The 20,027-nt window shown below is 43.5% G+C and overlaps 1 protein-coding gene across 1 annotated transcript in view; it reads left to right on the top strand.

The window, feature by feature from the left end:
- CTH (cystathionine gamma-lyase) overlaps positions 1 to 20,027 on the top strand; it is an 814,142-nt gene that overhangs the window by 33,161 nt on the left and 760,954 nt on the right. Inside the window, exon 2 of the mRNA XM_044085811.1 lies at positions 13,374 to 13,455. Coding sequence (XP_043941746.1) covers positions 13,374 to 13,455 — 82 coding nt within the window. The remainder of the gene's footprint in view (positions 1 to 13,373; positions 13,456 to 20,027) is intronic.

Here is a 20,027-nt window from a genome sequence, read left to right as displayed (position 1 = left end):
ACCTCCAACCTAATAAGTATGGAGTCCTGATGTATTAAACCAAACATTATCCTAGGAGATTTCAAGTACCCCTTAAACCTTGAGACTACTACATACTCAAACATGCAAGCCCAGAGGTTTCTGAACATCAAAACAAACTCCATAGACCAGTTAGCTTACACCTCAACCAGGAGCAATAACCTACTATACCTGGTCTTCACCAGTATGGTATGCTCCCCACCAATGTTAACTTCCTTCCTGGTCAAATCAGACAACAAGTCAATCACATTCACCATTTGTATTCCGGGATTATATAATGGCTAAGCTACTACAATTGAGTGATGACTTGGCTAAATTCAAAAGTCCCTTCCATTTTGATGACCCTACTGTTTATGCAGACTCATTCAATGCCAAGACTTACATACATGTAAATAGCTGCATAGAGACATCTGACCCATCAGAAATAAATACAACACCACATTCAAAAAGCTATGGCGGAACCAAATATAAACACGTTCTAGAATAAGAAAAAAACTTGCGTCACAAAAAAATCAATCCAACTCTCAAGATGCCAAAAAAAAGCAGCTCCCTATTGAAATGTTAGCACTTAAAATGCAATGCTGAACCTCCGGGGGGGTCAAGACTGCAACAGAAGAGTGAATACCGAATATAGCTCTTCTCCTTTAAATTTATGTTTTGCAGGGGATAAGACCCCATGCATCCCCACAGCTCTGAACTCTGATTGCCATACCTTTGACAAAAGGGAATATTAAGGGAAATTACCACCTCAAACTTAGTATATCTAAGTCTATTTTTTCAGCATTTCAGTCTCCATGAAGAGCTCCTGGTAAACTAGACAGGAAACTCTAGACCCTAATCAAATCAACCAAAGGCAGGTATGAGGTAAATAATAGCCACCCAATTGAAGAATAACCAAAAGCCTTATTTTCTCATGTTAAAAAATGTCAGTAACCGTTTTCCACACTGTACAGATCTAATAGAGAATGATATCACATACTCTGGCCCAAACACAATGTCAGATCCTCTGCAGAAGTTCCTTCAAATCAGGTCTCATGTTGGATAAAAGGGGTACAGCAACAGTCATTCCCTTGCAAAATAGTGGGGTTTCAATAGAGCCCGGTATTTATAAACTCATAAGCTTGACCATTTTAATTTGTAAGTCTATGGAAAGAATCATTATGGAATTAATATACATAGATAAAGGTAACCTACAGATACTTGATCCAACCCATTTCAGATTCATTGAGTGCGTCCTGCTTGCATAACAGTCAACTGCTTCAAAAAAGTTACTGAAACAATGAATAATAGTGAAACTGTGCACCCTGCATATTTATACATTGCAAAGACATTCAATACCATCTCACACTCTAGAATCATACATAACCTCTCCCAGCTAAATTTCTTTTATGAAGAACAAATTGTGTCACAAATAGAACTCTGGAAGTTAAGTTGGGCTGGATGGCTATAACTGCTCCAAAATACCTTGACCTTGGACCACTCCTCTCTGGCATTTACTTCACTGTTATCAATCTATAGATGATTTTAATGTTTACTCTTTGCACTAGGTAGTGTTTTTTTCTACTCCCATTTGGGGGGGGGTTCAAAGGTTTGAAAAATAGTAAACTATATATGAATATATTGTACTCTAGATTTAGTGAGTTAGAGACTAAATTAATTCCTTAATCCTACCGTTCAAGGCATTTCATCTGCATACAAACCATCCCTCATGTATCCCATTTATCAATTTTCCATGTTTATTGTGATTAAATTAGTATTTCATGTTTTCAATATTTTTTGTAAGGAGTGCCTGGATAGTTTTCTTCAGTTTTGAGTTGCTTTTTTAATAGTTTTTGTTATATCAGTTAATATTTTTGGTGCATTTCTCTAGTATAGTGTTACAGTCTTTTAGTGTTTTACCAGCTTAATTTTTGTTTAGGTAGTTCAAATTAAGACCTGGCTGGCTAGTTCCCACCAGTGTTTTTATAGCTTTCATTTTAAAAAGTTTTTTTTTTTTTTTTTTTTTTTTTTTTTTTTAGTGAGGGGGTGTGATTTTTGGGTGACTGCTGTTTTTGGGGATTGTCTGCATTCTGTTTGTGCAGTGTGTAAAAGCACTTCTTTGTTACATTGAAGTGGATGGAAAAATGGACTCCATGATTTACTTATTTTACTTTTGTTTTTCTGTCAGGTGAAGATATTTTTTTTTTGAAGTTTTTGGTGGCCTAAGGTGTTTTGGGTGTGTACGTGTCTTTGGGAGCAAAATGTGTGAACTTGTTCTTGTACTTCAGTTTTTATCCAGCAGGATTAAAAAAAACATACATGAACCTAGTTCATTGATGGTGAAGCTTTTGAGTTTGGGAGTGTCAAAAATTCAGAAAATGCATAACTTGCCTCTGCTGGCATGTTACCTTCCCAAATAAAAATAAATAATAAGCAAACAAAACAGCATAGCTCTCAGTACATCATGGATAAATCTCAACAGAAGCAGGGACAAATCTAGAAATAAGGGACATGGACAATTTAAACTACTAGTACTATTAATTTGAGACACTGGCATAAAAAAATGAACATGAATTAATGTACATTTTCTGAAGTAAAATAAGTCTATAAAATTACTGTCATTAAGTGTAAAAATCACCTGTTTTAGGAGGGATTAAGAAGGACAGTTAAGAGGAATGTAAAACAGCACACACTTAGACATGCAGACTTCTTGTCCTTTGTTTTCTCTTCATGGTTGCAAGTCTGCGGTGTCACCACTGCCCACTGCAGATTTTATCGAGACAGTATGCTGAAATGGTCTTTGAGGTTAGTAACCTCCTTACCTCTGCAGCAGTGTTGTTGAACTGGCTCCCGGCACAAAATAATTCAATGCACTTCACACGAGCAATGAATGCAAAAGCAGTTTATTTGGTAACTTGGGTGTTGGTGAATGCTGGCGTGTCACCCAGAATCTTATGGTGTGTCACCTTTGACATGTATGTCATAGGTTCGCCACCACTGACCTAGTCTCTTTTTTCATGGTAGATAGTCACACAGCCTGCAAAATGTTGGTGGATTTAGCGGAATTTTAGTAGCAGTAGCAATAAAGTTAAGTGAGCTGTACCTAGTTTTATAAAGCTTTTAATGAGGATTTACATAAATTTGCCGAGTTAGTAAAAATCCGGATGGTGAAGAAATGTTCTGTACTAGTAAAGCTGTAGAAGAGCCTTGTGGAATCCTATTACTCCCATTAAGTATGATAGAAAGTCATTATGCTGCCTAAGGTTCCACTGTGGCTTTTGATCAGGTATCAGGTAGTGAAACTAGATGCTGGGTCCAGAAGACCCAAGTCATGTGGAATTTGGGTTAGATTTTGATTAATCATACAGATAATGTATAGATCTCAGATTGAATAATGGAATTTAGTCTAATTCTCTTGGTCTTTATTTATTTCGGGGGTAATCTATTTTTTTAACATTCCATCAGGTGAAATCTGTGTACATTGAGACCATATGTAAAAGTGCATATCACTGAAAATTTGGTTATATAATATGTGATGCAGATTTACAATGTTATGTTTGTCGCTCATCTTGTACATACTAAGAAGATGATGAAGCTTTGTGTTCGTTTAAGTAGTTCATTGCATACAAGCACATCAGGATGGATGGCAGGAATATTAAACCTAAACAAACTAACTGACTACTACATGCATGCATGCCATCACTCTGGCAGCTCACTCAAAATGGCACTCTTGCATGCACATGCCCACTGACTGGAATGCTTCTTAAAGATACATTACAAACTCTGATATACAATGTCCTCAGGAAAAAATGTGCAAATTGTGCTTGTATCCTACCACTGTAAATGTGTTATGAATAAAAAGTAATGATTGCATTGATTCTGAACCCTAACAGTCACAGATTCAGTATTGTAGGAGTTCGAATATTGGAGTTAAAATGCTAGAAATAGGAGAATGCAGATTGCAGCTGCAATCAGTGTAGGTGTGCAGGGGATCATTATACACACGTGCACTAACAGACACACATGTGTCTGTAATATGTATTCACTGTTCTATAAAGGTGTATCCATTAAAAATACACTGATATATATATATATATATATATATATATATATATATATATATATATATATATATATATTCGGTTAAAACTATTTGCAAAATGTGGGTGGCTGTGCCCCCCATACACCCCCCCTTACTTAATATTCTCACTCCAGGGTTGCACTGCAGTGGGGCAGGGGCTATATTTCATCTTCGACCAAATGAAATTCGACCAAATCAACTTTCAGTCGAATGAGCTTTCAGTGAAGTGGGCTGCCTGAAATCATTTTCGACTAAATGAAAGTTGACCAAATAAAGTAGACCAATAAAAAAAAAAATATATAAAATCTCTTTCTCTCATATATATATATATATATATATATATATATATATATATATATATGTGTGTGTGTATAAATCTTGTCAGACTTTGGATATCTTTGCTTAGAACAGTTGTGCATGGTATTATAGGTAGTGGCTGAAACTGTATTCTATTAAGGTCTGTCCTACCTGCCTATACTGCTGAGAGCTCTAGCTGAATGGGAAGAATCTGCATACATGTTTTTCTAGAATACCATATCTGAGGTATCTCCATTTGATGCATCACAACCCTTCTGGGTGTCTGGTGAGAATATGGTGCCATCTGAAGTAGTTTACTTCAATTGGTCTTCAACCTGTGGGATACCGGATCCATATCCGATCTGAGCTGGCAATCTCACTAGCATCTCTTCTTCTCTTCTGAGCTCCAAGATCTTCCCCTTACTCATAACACACCTCCACTACCTTCAAACCCCCTGATCTCGTTTGCCACTGCTTGCTGAAGCATCGTGATCTCGAGCTCTGAGTAGTAAGTGGGTTTTTGAAAGCTTTTGAGAAGCCCTTTTCTCTAAAATTTAGTGTAGTGTGTTAGTATAGGTTTCCCCTTCTCCTCCCCTTGCTGGTGCGTCGTGAATTTAAACTTTTTTGTGGTTTAGCTTAGTTTATCTTAGTTTGTAATGTACTTGCTCCCCCCCCCCCCCAATGTGTTCTGTGTGCTTGAGTGTGGTGGGTGGTTAAGTTGCAAAACTATATTTTTCTCCTTGTTTTCCCTCATTCGTCTGACTGACTGACAGTAGTATGGCTGATAAGCCTGTGTTTAAAAGGTGCACTGAGTGTGGCCGTAAATTGTCTCCTGCGGATGGCCACACTCTTTGTGTAATGTGCTTGGGCGTTGCCCATCTAAGTACTGACAGATCTATATGCGCAGGTTTTAACCCGCATACAATCAAGGACAGGAAGGTAAGTTGGCCCTGAAAGGCCTTCTTCCCTCTTCTGAGGTGGTTGTCTCGTCTTCGGTCACAGTGGCTGCTGTGGCCGCCTCTCCTTTATCTCTTGCCCTTACTTCTTCTCCCTCCCAGGCTGGGACTCAACCTCCTGTTTCAAAGCCTGTGGATGTGGAGCAGAAAAGGGGCAAGAGAAGGAGAGAGAGCCAAAATCCAGACCCAAGAAACTTAAGAGGTTCCCGGACCTTCCTTCACCAGCTAAAAGTCAGCATAGGATCCGTGACTCCCCTCTGCTCCGATCTCTGAGATTTTCCCCGGAGCTGGAGGAGACTCTCTCTCTCTCTCTCTCTGTCCAAGGCCTCGGTTTCTCGACTCGCCAGGTCGGAGTCCTTGGCCTCGGCGAGGTCCACGCGGTCCATATTGGAAATTGACGTGGATAAAATGATGAGGAGGTTCATTTGTACTCGGATCCAGATGGGGGTCTTGCTAGCCCTTTCTCCCTCAGGTGGGGGGGAGCTTGCTTCCTTTTTTTACATGGATTTATCCTTCTCCAATCCATCCCTGCTTCCTCAATACCGACAGCTGCTTGGAGCAGTGTCTGATCTGGCCAACTTGGATCTGAGCCTCTCTCTGAGCTGGAGCTTCGGTGTCAGATCCAAGGGAGTGGAACTTTTTTCATTGGCTCCAACCTTGTCGGGCCAAGTTCCCTCCCTCGGAGCTCCGTCCACTTTGGGCCCGGTTCCGATTCTCACATTGGACCCGGGGAGACCAGCTTCCTTATTGGTTCCCCAGGAGATATGTTCTGTCTTCCTGTTCGATGTGGTAGAAAGGGGTTCTCACCGCTGGATCAAAACCCTTGACTGTTTTGACTAGGAAAACAAGCCATCGAAACCGTCCCCCCAGATCAGTCTGGATTGGGCTTCTACTCCAGGTTCTTTTTGTGTCAAAGAAAATGGGGGACTTAAGGCCCATCCTGGACCTATCTACCCAGAACCTGTCAGTTGCCAAAGAAAAATTCCGAATGGTCACACTACAGTCCATCATGCTGTTACCTGCAAGAGAGCGACTGGATGTGCTTGTTAGATCTCCAGGATGCTTACTATCACATGAAGATGCACAGAAGCTCCAGGAGGTTTCTCCACTTCCAGCTAGGAGTTCATTACCAATTTCGAACCCTACCCTTTGGTCTCACCACAGCCCCCAGGGTGTTCACCCAAGTGATGGCAGTGGTAGGCCTCACCTGAGGCTTTAGGGGATTCAGATCTATCTGCACCTGGACAATTGGCTCCTCATTGCTCCCACCAGGCATCTACTTTCTCATACAAGGGATTATTTCTTAAAGCTTGCCCTGTTTCTGGGGATCACAATCAGTGCATCCAAATCACTTCTAAATCTTGTCTAGGTGATATACTACATTGGGGCAAGGATAGATGCATTACAGTGCAAAGTCTTCCTGACCTTGGAGAGAGTACATAACTGGAGGATGCATGTCTCTCTGATCTACCATTCTCATCTTTCATCTGCGGAATCAGTATTGAGGGCCTTTGGTTCAATGGCGGCGACCATAAAACTTCTTCCATGTGCATGGTTACATATGAGAATTCTACAGTGGACGCTAGCTGTACAATGGACCCTGTTGAAACTTCCATTGTTGTATCCACTACAACTCAGTCGAGCCTGTCGGTCATCTCTTCTATGGTGGATGTGTTCTCCCGACATCCTGGAGGGACGACCCTTTGTTCCACCCCCTGTCCAAGCCACAGTGACCATGGACACCTCCCAACTCAGGTGGGGGGCATTGTTTGGGCAGGACAGTCCAAGGCCTGTGTTCCCCTGTAGAGACCAGTTTGCCCATGAACGTTCTAGAGATTGGGGCTGTCCTTTTAGCGTTGCAGGCCCTCCATGCCTTTCTTTCTCTGGGAACCATTGCAATTCAGTCAGACAACATGTCAGTGGTCTGGTATATCAACAAACAGGGAGGGACCAGATCTTACCCCTCTTTGTCTCAAGGCCATGAGAATGTGGGAATGGGCGATCTCCACCATTCGCTTTCTCATAGGAATGCACATTCCGGGATGGTCTAACATTCTAGCAGACAGGTTAAGTCGGACTATACTGATGCCTTACAAGTGGTCTCTGAATCTTTCAGTAGTGGAGCAGATCTTCTTGGAGTGGGGTCAGCCTTGCTGCGATCTCTTCGCATCTCCTTCCAACGTGAAGTGCAGTGAGTTTTTTTTGCTCTGAACCCCTTGCCAGGGGAGTCACCCTGAGATGCTCTAGTCCATGCTTGGCCTCCCGGTCTTCTGTATGCTTACCCTCCAGTACCTCTTATTCCGAGGTTTCTACAGAAAGCTCGTTGACTGGTGAGCAAAGTCATCCTCATTGCCCCATTTTGGTCTCACCAGGTGTGGTTTCTCTTCCTTTGGTCTCACCTTCTGGCTCCATCCTGGATCTTGGATCCCATTCAGGATCTGATTTCACACCCTTCGGGGGTTCCTCATCCGAACCTGGACAGGTTGAAGCTCACAGCTTGGCTGCTCCAGTTCGCATGATCTCTTGGACTCCTGGATTCTCCTCTTCAGTTACGTCTATTCTGCTGGCTGCTCACAATTCTTCAACTAGGAAGGTTTATTGCAGTAAATGGAAACGTTTTTCCTTTTGGGCCTCTCAAAGGAGTTTAGACCCCTTCACGGCTCCTGTTTCTGCCGTTCTTGATTTCCTAGCTGATATTTTTCATCAAGGAGCTAGTTCTTCTACTGTCAAGGTTCAATTGGCTGCCATTTCTCATTTTCATGTGGGTGAGAATTCTGCATCGCTAGCCTATTCCAGACTGTGTAAAGCCTTTATTAAAGGGGCATTTATGTTGTACCCTCCTGTCAAGGATCCTGTTCCCCCATGGGACCTTACTATGATTCTTCAAGCTCTGGTCGCTTTGCCTTTTGAATCTGCTGCAACTACAGATCTAAAATTCTTAACTTGGAAAACAGCTTTTCTGGTGGCTATCACCTCTGCTAAAAGGGTTTCAGAACTGCAAGCCTTGTCTGTCAAAGTTCCTTATATGATTTTCCACAAAGATAGGGTTTCCCTTTGGACCAATCTGTCCTTTCTCCCCAAGGTGGCTTCACCAGTTAATATCAATCAAACAATCAATTTACTAGTTTTGTTTCCTAATTTTGCTAACCAAACAGAATACAAACTCCACTTGTTGGATGTTTATAGACTGTTACGATTTTATTTACACAGGACCAAAAATTTTCACAGATCTGATCAACTATTTATGTCCTTCTATAAACCCTTTTTTGGGAAAGCCCATCTCCAAGGTTACTTTTGCTAGGTAGAGTTCCTCATGCATTCTTCAGGTCTCTAAGGACAGAGGCATGTCTCCTCCAGGTCAGGTGAAAGCTCATTCCACTAGGTCCATGGCTACTTCTGCGGCTTTTTGGTCTAGAGTATCATTGGATGATATTTGTTCTGCAGCTACTTGGTCTTCATCTCATACCTTTATTTCATAGGTTCATATGTAGATACTAGGCTATCGGCCCTGGGGCCTATACAAGCCCAGCCAAAAAGGTACCCTGGCTTTAGCCACCCAAGAAAATTATTTTCCTGTGCCACTGTCGAGCAGAGCCACAGAGGTGATTACCAGGTGGGAGAATTTCCTATTTCCCATCCAGTCATCAAGATTTTTCTATGAGGAGCTTTGTTTGATATAGATAGGTGGGAGAGACACCCTCAAGTTTACTTCATTTGGTCTTCAACTTGTGGGACAGAGTAAGTAAGCACTTGTTTAAATTCGTATCCATTCATCCACTTTCCCACTACAAATTGGCTTTGACGTCTAGGAGGAGAGCATCCTTTCGTTCCACGGTGCTCCGGAATATCCTTCCATGAGGGTCACCCAAGAGTTTAGTAGCTGAGGACTCTGTCCCACAGGTTGAAGACCCAGTGAAGTAAACTACTTGAGATAAAGAAGTTATGTACTCACCATAATGTTCCATCTGAATAGTTCTACTTCATTTGTCTTCAACTGTCCCTCCCTCCTTTCCCCCGGACCTTATCATGTGAACAGCTTGCGGGCTGCAGTTACAGGTCTTAAAGTACTTTTTCAGGCTGGGTTATTAGTATAAGGGTCAACAAACTCGATCTGGGGGTTGGAAGGTAGTTGACATGTATTATGGGTAAGAGGAGGATCTTGGAGCTCGGAGCAAATGCTAGTGAGATTGCCGGCTCGAATCCAATACGGATCCGGTATCCCACAGGTTGAAGACAAATGAAGTAGAACTACTCAGATGGAACGTTATGGTGAGTACACAACTTCTTTTTTTGTGCTAGACTTGTGCGTTTTGCATTATTGCCTGTTTCATACCTCCTGTCATCTGCCATCCTGACATCCCTAGAGGTCAGTCTTCATTTCTGTCAACAACATGATGTAAAGAGTATTTCTACTGAACTAGATCATGTTTTTCAATAAAATTAAAAGTTTATTTGATTTCTTTATGTGGTACTCATTGGATGGACAACACCAAAATTAAAGCAGTGGAAAACAGTGGCGAGGAAAAGCAATCTGCTCTAGTTACAAAAGAAGACTTCATAATTTGTTTAGAGTTTGATAATCCTGTAAAAAACAGGATAGATCATAATGTCTTGTAGTGACTATCAAGATCCAGCATGCTAATTGTAATAAGCACTTGTTTAAATTCATATCCATTCATCCACAACCTCCTTTTCTCATTTTTGCACATGAGGTGAGGGTGTTACTTCAACAGTGACAGCCAAGGTTTACACTACTGGGTGGTTAGCCCTGCTCGGTAGTTCTTCCACACCACACACTTGCATGCGCTGTCTCACCTCCAGCCAATTTGAAGTGTCCAGTCCACTTACTGCATGTCTTTGGAATGTGGGAGGAAACCAGAGCAAACCCACTCAGATACATGGGTAACACATAGAAGGCACTCTAGTCGAGAATCAAACCATGGAACCTCTTGCAGATACCCTTGTCACCTCATAGCTGTGCCACTGTGCCCACTTGTTTAAATTCATATGCCTGTGGTGTAATGTCCCTGTAATGTAACTGGCACAAGAGAATATTTTGACATGGGGACTGACTATGCACTAGGGCATTCTGATCACATTGCAGTTTAAAATGTGTGTTAATCGCTTAAATGTGCTGGTCATCTCCGTTATTTTCAGTCACAAAGTGTGCACAAGACAGAGTACTGGGTAAATGTTAGCAAATATTCAAATGAATGCGCATCCACAGCTTTTTTACAAATTAATAAAATTATCATAATATAAACACAAGATTGCACACAGAGTCAAAATTTATGTACAACTTTAATCTACAGATGTATTACAGTCAGACCATTTTGGGCTAATGTAAATACTGAAAGTAGTGTTGCACTCATTATGTATAACTTAGTTGAAAGCAGTATTAAGGAAAAATTTAGACACATTTTCAAAAAAAAAGATATTTTGCACATTGTTGCAGTCACTACAATTGACACATTTCAGGACAAAATTTTAATTGCTGAGATAAGGTAGTTTCTCTGATGACTACATTTAAGCTAAAAAGTTGTCTGTGGTCCATAAAGCAGGTATAGGACAATTTATTAGTTAAGCAGGACAGAGGTGTGGACCTTAAAATGACTTGGTCATGGGAGTTTCTGAAACAATGGATTGAAGGGAATTTCTAACTGCAGGCCCCAGCTTGGAGAGGACATTCTCATCTGTGGGTATGGTGAATGAGTCTTGTAAAACTGATAGTTCCCTCTTGCTGTAATTAAAGGGAATAGTAGAATGTACTGAGCATAAGCTTGGGTGCAAGTCGATGATCCAGTTTCATGTGTCAAGATGGAAAGCAGAAAAATCAACAGTCCTACTGCTGACCACCAGTTTCCTTTAGCCAGAAAATGTTCTAAAGCTCTCTGAGATTGGAAAGGAAAATAAATATGCAACCTTTTATGCATTTTAATTTGGTGATATTTGGTGTTTGCCACTACTCTCACAGTGCTATCATGCAAAGTAGGTACTAGTTTAGGTTTAAGTGGATTTTTTTTTCAAGTTAGCATTTGGTTTCTGGTGCGAGGGACGCAATTTATTTGTAGGCTGATTTTAATAAATTGTGAGGAGTTTTGCCTTCTGAGATCAGTAAGCCCTAACTTCATTACAGTCTATATAGAGGGTGGACTTCTTGATGTTCAGTATGAAGTCATTGTTAAATAAGAAATAAAGCAACAAACCTAGGACAGGCCTGATGTGGAACTATTGGATGTAAATTATTTATATTGGACTGGGTATGTTTAAAGAGGACAGGCACTGTTCTAGTATTTAAATGGCCTGAAAACTGTTTATGGGTCTAGGTCCAAAGAAGAACTTCTTTAGCTGATATGGGACTAGAGTGTTTGACTACAGGAGGGGGTTTAGCTCTGTAGTATTGTATGGTTCAAAGAATATTTATCTCCAAATTTAAAATACAGTGAGGAGGAAAAGAGTGCTACTGCTTGACCTGAAACCACAGTGGGCAGTGTGTGGAATACCAGCTGTATTTATAAATGTATGCACCTATTTGCATACAAGTTTTTCAGGATTTGTCTATGGGTTACAATGTTGGAAATCAGCCTTTCATTTATTATTATAACTTTATTTTTTAACCATTGTTGATGGCTTTGGTCCTATTAGGCCAGTAGTCACTTTTCTGGGGAGATCCAAGGTGGGTTTTCATACTAACTTAGGGGAAATTTGGGCAGAGCAGTGGGGAACTTCCCCTTCTCTTTGAAACAAATGCTATGGGATCTTTCATCTGCTATTACTTACTTTTCAGATGGTGTCTCTGTTTAACAGTTCATGTGAAGGATGACCCCCCCAATTCTGCAGTACAGTGTCAGTAATGAAAAATAAATTCAGGTAGGAATAGAACCTACAGTCTTCTGATTGTCCAGCACTAACAGTGAGTGTGCCGCCTGTTGAGTCACTTGACATGCTTTAAATCCTTCGTCTAAGGATTTGTGTACAGGGAGTGTACTTGCTTTCTTCTAGTGTGAAGACTCTATATGAAGAGTGTTCGTGTGTATGTGTGTGCTTGCCTGTGTATGTATGTGTAAAGATTGATATTAAAAATATAACCTAGTGACTTTGATATAAACATGCTCGAAATTTAAGGAAGATAGTAAAGTAACCTCTTCAGAGAGTTTGTCTGAAAGGAGTAAGTGCTTTACCTCTGATTAGACATTTCTGAACATGGCAGAGGAATGGCACTACAAAGACCCCATGCTGAAATTCCCCTACATGTGCTATGGGACATTGGTGGTTTGTTGGGGATTGACAAGGATGCTGCAGAACTTTGTATAGTTCATTCTGTAAGTGCAGGTCACCCAGGATTTTTTTATATCTGACTTTAGTATTGTCCAAGGCCTTAAGTCTTTAATATTCCGGCAGGCCTACAGCTTTCCACTGTCTCTATTTTTATACTTTGCTGTTAGTTTAATTTAGTTTTCAGTTCCTTGTAAGTGAGGGGCAAATGACGCCTAAGATCTCTTCAGTGGTTACGTGAAAGAGACAAGAGGATGCCAAGAAAGTGGAGTAGGCAAGGCCTAAATGCTTTTCAAAATTAGCAGAAGAATACAAAGCTGTCCAGATTAGGAAAGAGCTGAGGTTGTAGAAGGTGCTATTTTTCATCTGTAAGTACTAGCAGGTCCATCCGTAATATGGAAGATACTTAATATTTTAAAGACCACAAAGAAAATAAAGGGAATAGAGCTCACTTGGGTGATTTAGTGGTATAGTGAATTGCTGACACTTGCAGGGGGTTTTAGAAAGAACGCAGTCAGTTGTAGTGGTTCACAGTTAATTTGTTGGGATGAGCAGAAGACAACACAGGTTATACTATTTTAACTTTTGAGAGTTATTGTTTCACCCTTGGCTGAGATTAATAATCACCTAGTCGCACAGATTTTTAGTATGTGTTTGCGAACTGCTATAGTTTAATAAACACAATCATTTTTAAACACTAACTTACAAATACGTCTTTCTAAGAAAGTGTCATTTATTTCAATATTGTTATATCTTTCTTTCCTAAGGGATACGAGTATAGCCGCAGTGGAAATCCTACACGAGATTGCCTGGAGAAAGCTGTCGCGGCAGTTGATGGAGCAAAACACTGTAGGTCATCTTGTAAATTTTAATATTCAGATAAAACTGACTTGCTTATTATAAAAATTGTCAGTTTCCTGCTTTGGGCTTTAAATTCTGTTTCTTGTCTGGTGTTCACCATTTCTTCATTTGAGACGATTTGCTATTGACATTTCCTCTTTTTTTCAGCCTGTCAGGCATAACTGTGTATATTCTAAGATCACAGTTATAATTGTGTGCTTTGGAGGTGTTAAAGTGTAAAATTAAATGAGAATGAGTACCCTTTAGTCTCAGTCAAGAATAACGCTTAAGGATGTGCAAAGTACTTGTTTACAGCATAACAATGCTGGGAAGCTACCGACTATAATTTTCAGATCAGTTTCAAAGAATAAAGGAAAAAAAATCATGTATATACTAATCAGTTTCATGCATGCAGAACTTTGATGTAACATTACTTTTAAGAAATCATTTAATTTTAATTATTTGTCCCAGTGATCCTCGCTTAGAATGTCATGTGAACACTTTACAAATATGCCATGTTATGTAGTCCTATCTTGCCTACATTTTTCACTTGTGGGTTCGGAGCCGAATGTCGTCTCCGACTCGGCCTTTTTACTAGCTCGAAAGTCTTTGATTGGCTGGGCTAAGATGGTATCCCACAATACACTGCTCCACATCCCCAGATCTCGTTTGCCGCTTCTAGAGCTCGGACGTAATCTCGACTTGCCATTGGCTAAGTATTGCAAAAATACTCTTTCTTGTGAAGATTTTTGGCTAATTTTTGGCTGATTGTGTGTATTCAAATAGAGTTGTTATTAGTGTTGTTGCTGCATTACCTTTTGTAGGTTGCGAGTGTGTTTGTGTGTGGTATCCCTTACTCCCTCGGGCTAGGCCCATTTAAGTTAGAGGACCTAGTCCTCCTTGTGCTGTTTGTCTGGCTGTCTTTAGGTGCATCTCTCTTATTTTAAGTTGAGAACCGTTTTATTTAGAGGTTCTCTCCTGTGCCTTGGTTGTGTTTTTTTATGTGTTCACTGGTTTCTGTGTCAGCGGTTTCCCGCCTTTTGTCAGTAACGGCTGCTATATTTGTTGGCTTGGCATGTCTAAGGAACAAAAAGAGCATAAGCTCTCAGGCTTTAAAAAGTGTACAAAGTGTGCCTACAAAATGTCTATCACAGATGGACATTCGGTCTGTGTTTACTGTCTTGGAGCCATCCACCTTCAGGAGTCATGCAGTTTCTGCCACGCCTTTAGTCCTCAAGTGCTCCAAGAGAGGAAAAACAAACTGATCCTAAAGGGACTGCTAAAACCGTCCTTTGAGGAGGATTTAGGTTCAGCTCCCAGCTCCCAGTCGAAGTCTAAATCCTCCAAATCCAAGAAGAGGTCTCCGGCTCCATCTATTGTTTCGGAGCCACCTTGTAAAATTACCATTGTCGAATCTGCTTCCTCGGCTCCACCGACATCGGGGCCGCAGGAGGTAGCTGTGTTGACTGAGTCTGCGTCCGCTCCGATAATTTTGGAACCGATTCAGAGCCGGTCGCCAAGTTTGAGGCAAGCTTCTCCAGATAGGAGGTCTAGGTCTCCATCCATTTCCTCCAAATCCTCCAGGCTTTCCGATTTGGATGTAGATAGGGTGGTGCAGAGGCTCCTACAGTCACCGGTGTTGGCCAAACTTTTCTAGTCTCCGACCCAGTTGGCTCCGGAGCCAGCTCTTTTAGTTGTACCTGCTATTCCTCCTCCGAAAGCATCCTTGTCATCAGAGCCGGTAAGTTCCGCTCCGAGGGATGTTCCTGCGCCAGCGCCAATCCCCCAGCGGGGTTTATCGGTGCCCGCATCGGCTCCGACCTTGTCGGTTCTGTCCACAGGGTTCGAGACTCAGGTCTCTTCGGTCGGGCCTGAGGGGGATGTCTCGGAACAGCCTTCGGTTCCGAGCCTCCCCCTTGGTGCCTCGGCTGCAGAGACACTGGTCCCTGTCATGGCCTTGAAAGGTGGTCGGTCCTCCCATTCGGGAGATCCCGCCTTCGAGGCTATGAGGAGCATGCTGGCTAGGTCAGCTACTTCTCTCGGATCGGTTCTTCCGTCTCCCACAAGACCGGCGAGAGCTTCTGACACCCACCTATCCTTGGATAGCAGAGCTCAGGGGCCTAAGGATACCCCCATGAGTGGTCCCCTTCTTTCTGAGGGGCCCTCAGAGCCTGTGCCTGAGGGACCCCCCGGAAAGAAATCTTGCAAGAGGAAGCATATAGACTCCCAGGATGAGTCTCTCACTTCCAATACTGACCTCGAGGAATCAGAGGGGTCCCTTAGGTCTTCCTCTGAGGACATTTCATTCTCTGATATACTGAAGATCTTGAAACAAAGAGGAGACTGGCCCTCCAAACCCCCCTCCGAGGAGGAGTCAGTATTCCTTAAGGCCTTTGGCGCTCAGCCCTCCGCCTCCTGGGTGTCTCCACCCTTCGAGCTCCTGGACCTTATTTGTCGGAGGGTGTGGGAGACTCCTGACTCCATGGAGCCTGTTCCTCGATGCCCCAACAAATTTTTGTCTGCACCCCAAGGGAAATAATTTTTGACAAAGGGTGTCCCGGTAGATGCTATGGTGGTGGCGGCTGCCACACAGAAGGAAGTTGCTGAGTCTTCCTCTTCATTCCATCCTCCTAACAAGGAGTCTAGGGCTATGGATCGGTATGGGAAGCGTACACTGTCTTCAGTGACCTTTACCTTGCGGTTGCTGAATTATTTGTCTCATTTCACGTGGCTCCAGAGAGATCTCCTTAAGGAGTTAGGAGATGCTCTTAACGGGTAATATGCCTGAGGCGGTGGCTCAGACTGTCAACGCTCAGCTCTCTACCCTCAACTCCATTGCTAACTCGGCCATGCGACTGATTTTGTACGTGGCCGAGGGAGCTAGTAGGGTGGTTAGTTCAGGGGTGGCCCTCAGGAGGCAAGCCTGGCTACGCCTGTGTCACTTTTCGGAGGCCTTTAAGTCTTCCTTTACTGATGCCCCCTTCGATGGTTCCTTCTTTTTCGAGACCAAAGTGAAAGACACACTCACCAGGTGCGAGCAAGAGGGAAAGACCTTGTCTGCTGTGGGAGTCCGTTTTTCCCTCCCGTTGAGGCCTTATCCCAAGGCTCAGCAAGGGGGAAAGATGTGGTTCAAAAAATCTCAAAGGTCTTTTCCTACCGCACAGGGTGAGACCACCCCCGAGGCAGGGGAGGGGGGGTCGTATTCAGGGAGACATCGCCCCTGAGGCAGAGGGGGGCCCCCGCAATTCTGGGGACCGTGATTCCTTTTGCGGTTCCCCATGCTGTCATTCCTGAGGGTGTGCCCAGCTGTGCTTCTCCAGAGCCAGTCGGGGGTCGAATTTCCCGGTATCTGGAAGCCTGGGTCAACATCACCCAGGACAGATGGGTATTAGGGATAATCGCCGGAGGTTACACCATCCCATTTCACTCCACCCCCCCTCCCGTCAAAAAGATCCCAGACGTTCCACCCAGTCAAAGGGGTCATGCAGCAACAGAGGTTTCTCAGCTGCTAGAAAAAGGAGTCATCTAACCAGTCCCCCCAGACCAGATCGGATTAGGGACTTACTCGAGATTCTTTTTGGTACCGAAAAGAACGGGGACCTGAGATCCATTTTGGATCTCGGCCGACTCGGTCATTATGTACATAAGTCCAAATTCTGGATGGTCACGCTACAATCGATTCTCCCATTATTGGGAAAGGAAGTATGGATGTGCTCCATCGACCTGAAGGATGCTTATTACCACATCAAAACGGACAGAGCATCCAGATGTCATCTACGCTTCCGGCTGGGAGCCAGGCACTTCCAGTTTCCAGCCCTGCCCTTTGGTCTCACCACAGCCCCCAGGGTGTTCACCAAGTGCATGGCAGTGGTGACAGCTCACTTGAGACGTCAAGGATTCCAGGTGTTTCCTTACCTGGATGACTGGCTCCTATCCGCCCCCACCAAGCATCTACTTCTTCAAAACAGAGATACTGCTATTGATCTTTGTCACCAGTTAGGCATCACAATAAACTGGAAAAAATCTGCCTTGCTACCCTCACAGCGTGTCTCATTTATAGGAGCAGAGTTGGACACTATTTGATTGAGAGCATTCCTACCTATGGAGAGGATCACAGGGTTGCAACAACAGGTTTGGGTGATGATGTCTCTGACACGTGTGAGGGCAAGACTAGTTCAGTTACTGGGGACAATGGCGTCCACTATCATGATGGTCCCATTAGCGAGGTTACATATGAGGATCCTACAATGGCTCCTATTCGCCCAATGGTCCTTCCAAAGACTACCGCTATCCCATCCTATCTTAATCACAGGCAAATGCAAGCAGGACTTCAGTTGGTGGCTATGCACCAACAACTTAGACGTAGGGAAACCCTTTGTTCCACCCAACCTGGTAGCCACAGTGACCACGGACGCCTCCCGGATAGGGTGGGGGGGGGCATTATCTTGGCAGGATGGTCCAAGGCACGTGGCAGGAGCACGAGATAGACTTGCACATAAATGTCCTGGAGATGAGGGCAGTGCTCCTAGTGTTGTAGGCACTTCAGGATGTCCTCCCTCTAGGGACTATTGCGATACACTCAGACAACATGTCAGTAGTGTGGTATCTGAACAAACAAGGAGGAACCAGATCGTACCCACTATGCAGGGAGGCCATGAGAGTGTGGAATTGGGCGATAGCTTTCCAACGGGCCTTGGTGGCAACGCACATCCCGGGGAAAACCATTGTGATTGCAGAAAGGCTAAGCAGGGTGATCCTCGTGACTTACGAGTGGTCCCTGAACCGCCGGGTGGCGGTCAGTATATTCAGCAAATGGGGTCAGCCTTGCTGCGATCTGTTTGCCAGCCCCCTGAATGCAAAATGCAGCAACTTCTTCTCGCTGATCCCCCCACCGGGGGAAATCTCCAAGGGACGTTCTTGCGCACAATTGGCCCTCGGGTCTGCTGTATGCTTTCCCTCCATTTTCCCTTATCTCGAGGGTGATTCAGAAAGTGCTATCCTTGGGAAGCAGATTGATTCTGATTGCGCCACACTGGCCTCGACAAGTATGGTTCCCCTTCCTTCAACCTTACATCGTGGATGCTCCTTGGACTCTGGACCCTCGTTCAGACTTGCTGACACATATGTCGGGACAGCTCCACTCCTTCCTGGAACCCTCCGGCTGACCGCCTGGCTGCTCCACTACTTCCATCCGTAGTCAGGTGTCATGATTTTTCTCCAGACGTGGTCCATATTCTTTCGTCCTCTCATAAGCCGTCCACTAGGAAGATCTACTCTAGCAAGTGGAAAAGGTTTTCGATATGGGCTCAGTCCAAAGGTATTGACCCCTACACAGCCCCCATTGACTCTGTGTTGGAATTTTTGTCTCATTTATTCTACCAAGGGTCTACCTCAGCCACCATCAAAGTTCAGCTGGCGGCTATTTCAAATTATCATGTGGCTTATGAACCTAGCTTAATGGCACACAGGCTGTGTAGAGCATTCCTGAAAGGCACTCTACTCCTTCATCCCCCTATATCTCAACCTGTTATGCCCTGGGACCTCAATTTTGTTCTGCAGGCCCTCACTCTCCCACCCTTTGAGCCCGCGGCTTCCTGCGATTTAAAATTTCTTACATGGAAATCTGCCTTTTTGATAGCTATCACATCGGCTAGACGAGTATCAGAACTCCAAGCCATGTCAGTCAAGCCCCCATATTTGGTATTCCATAAAGATAGTCTCTCTCAGACCAAATCCGTCCTTTCTTCCTAAAGTGGCTTCCTTATCTAATATTAATCAGTCCATTGAGCTGCCGGTCTTCTTCCCCAACTTCTCCAATAAGGCAGAGTACCAGTTTCATCTGTTGGATGTTCATAGGCAACTACGTTTTTATCTACACAAGGCTAATGATTGGCGGAAGTCAGACCAGCTCTTCGTTTAGTTCTCAGAGAATCGCTTGGGGTCTGCAGTTTCCAAGGTCACCATCTCTAGGTGGATAGCTGGTTGCATCTCCTTTATTTATCAGGCAGGGGGAAAGAGCCTGCCTTTTCCAGTCAGAGCACACTCTACCAGAGCAGTTTCCACTTCCACAGCCTTTCAGGCTAGGTTATCGATGGATGATATATGTGCGGCTGCAACATGGGCTTCTCCTCACACGTTTGTTTCCCATTACAAATTAGATGTGGTGTCCAGGGGCAGATCATCTTTTGGCTCCACAGTGCTCAGGAGTATTTTCCATTGAGCCACCCAGGATGTAGGTGCTAGGGACGCTGTCCCACAAGTGAAGAATGTAGGCGAGATAGGACTACATAACATCAGTTAAGTTATGTACTGACCATAACGTTATATGTATGTAGTCCATCTCGCCTTGCATTCTTTATTACCCCCCCCACCATCCCCCACGCCTGGAGGATTTGGAGGATCTCCTTGTACTTCTGATGTTACAGAGTCCCTTTGGATAATTTGTTGGACCTCGTTGGGGTGTGTGTGTGTGTGTGTGTGTGTGTGTGTGTGTGTGTGTGTGTGTGTGTGTTTGGGTGATGGTTACGATACTTCTGTTGGCAGCAAACTAGATCTGGGGATGTGGAGCAGTGTATTGTGGG

The sequence above is a fragment of the Protopterus annectens genome, chromosome 10.part0 (genome assembly GCF_019279795.1).
Source record: "Protopterus annectens isolate FY-2018-M chromosome 10.part0, PAN1.0, whole genome shotgun sequence".
Classification (NCBI taxonomy): Eukaryota; Metazoa; Chordata; order Ceratodontiformes; family Protopteridae; genus Protopterus; species Protopterus annectens.
The sequence above is the reverse complement of the archived record's forward strand: the minus strand, read 5'-3'. Positions and strand labels throughout refer to the sequence as shown.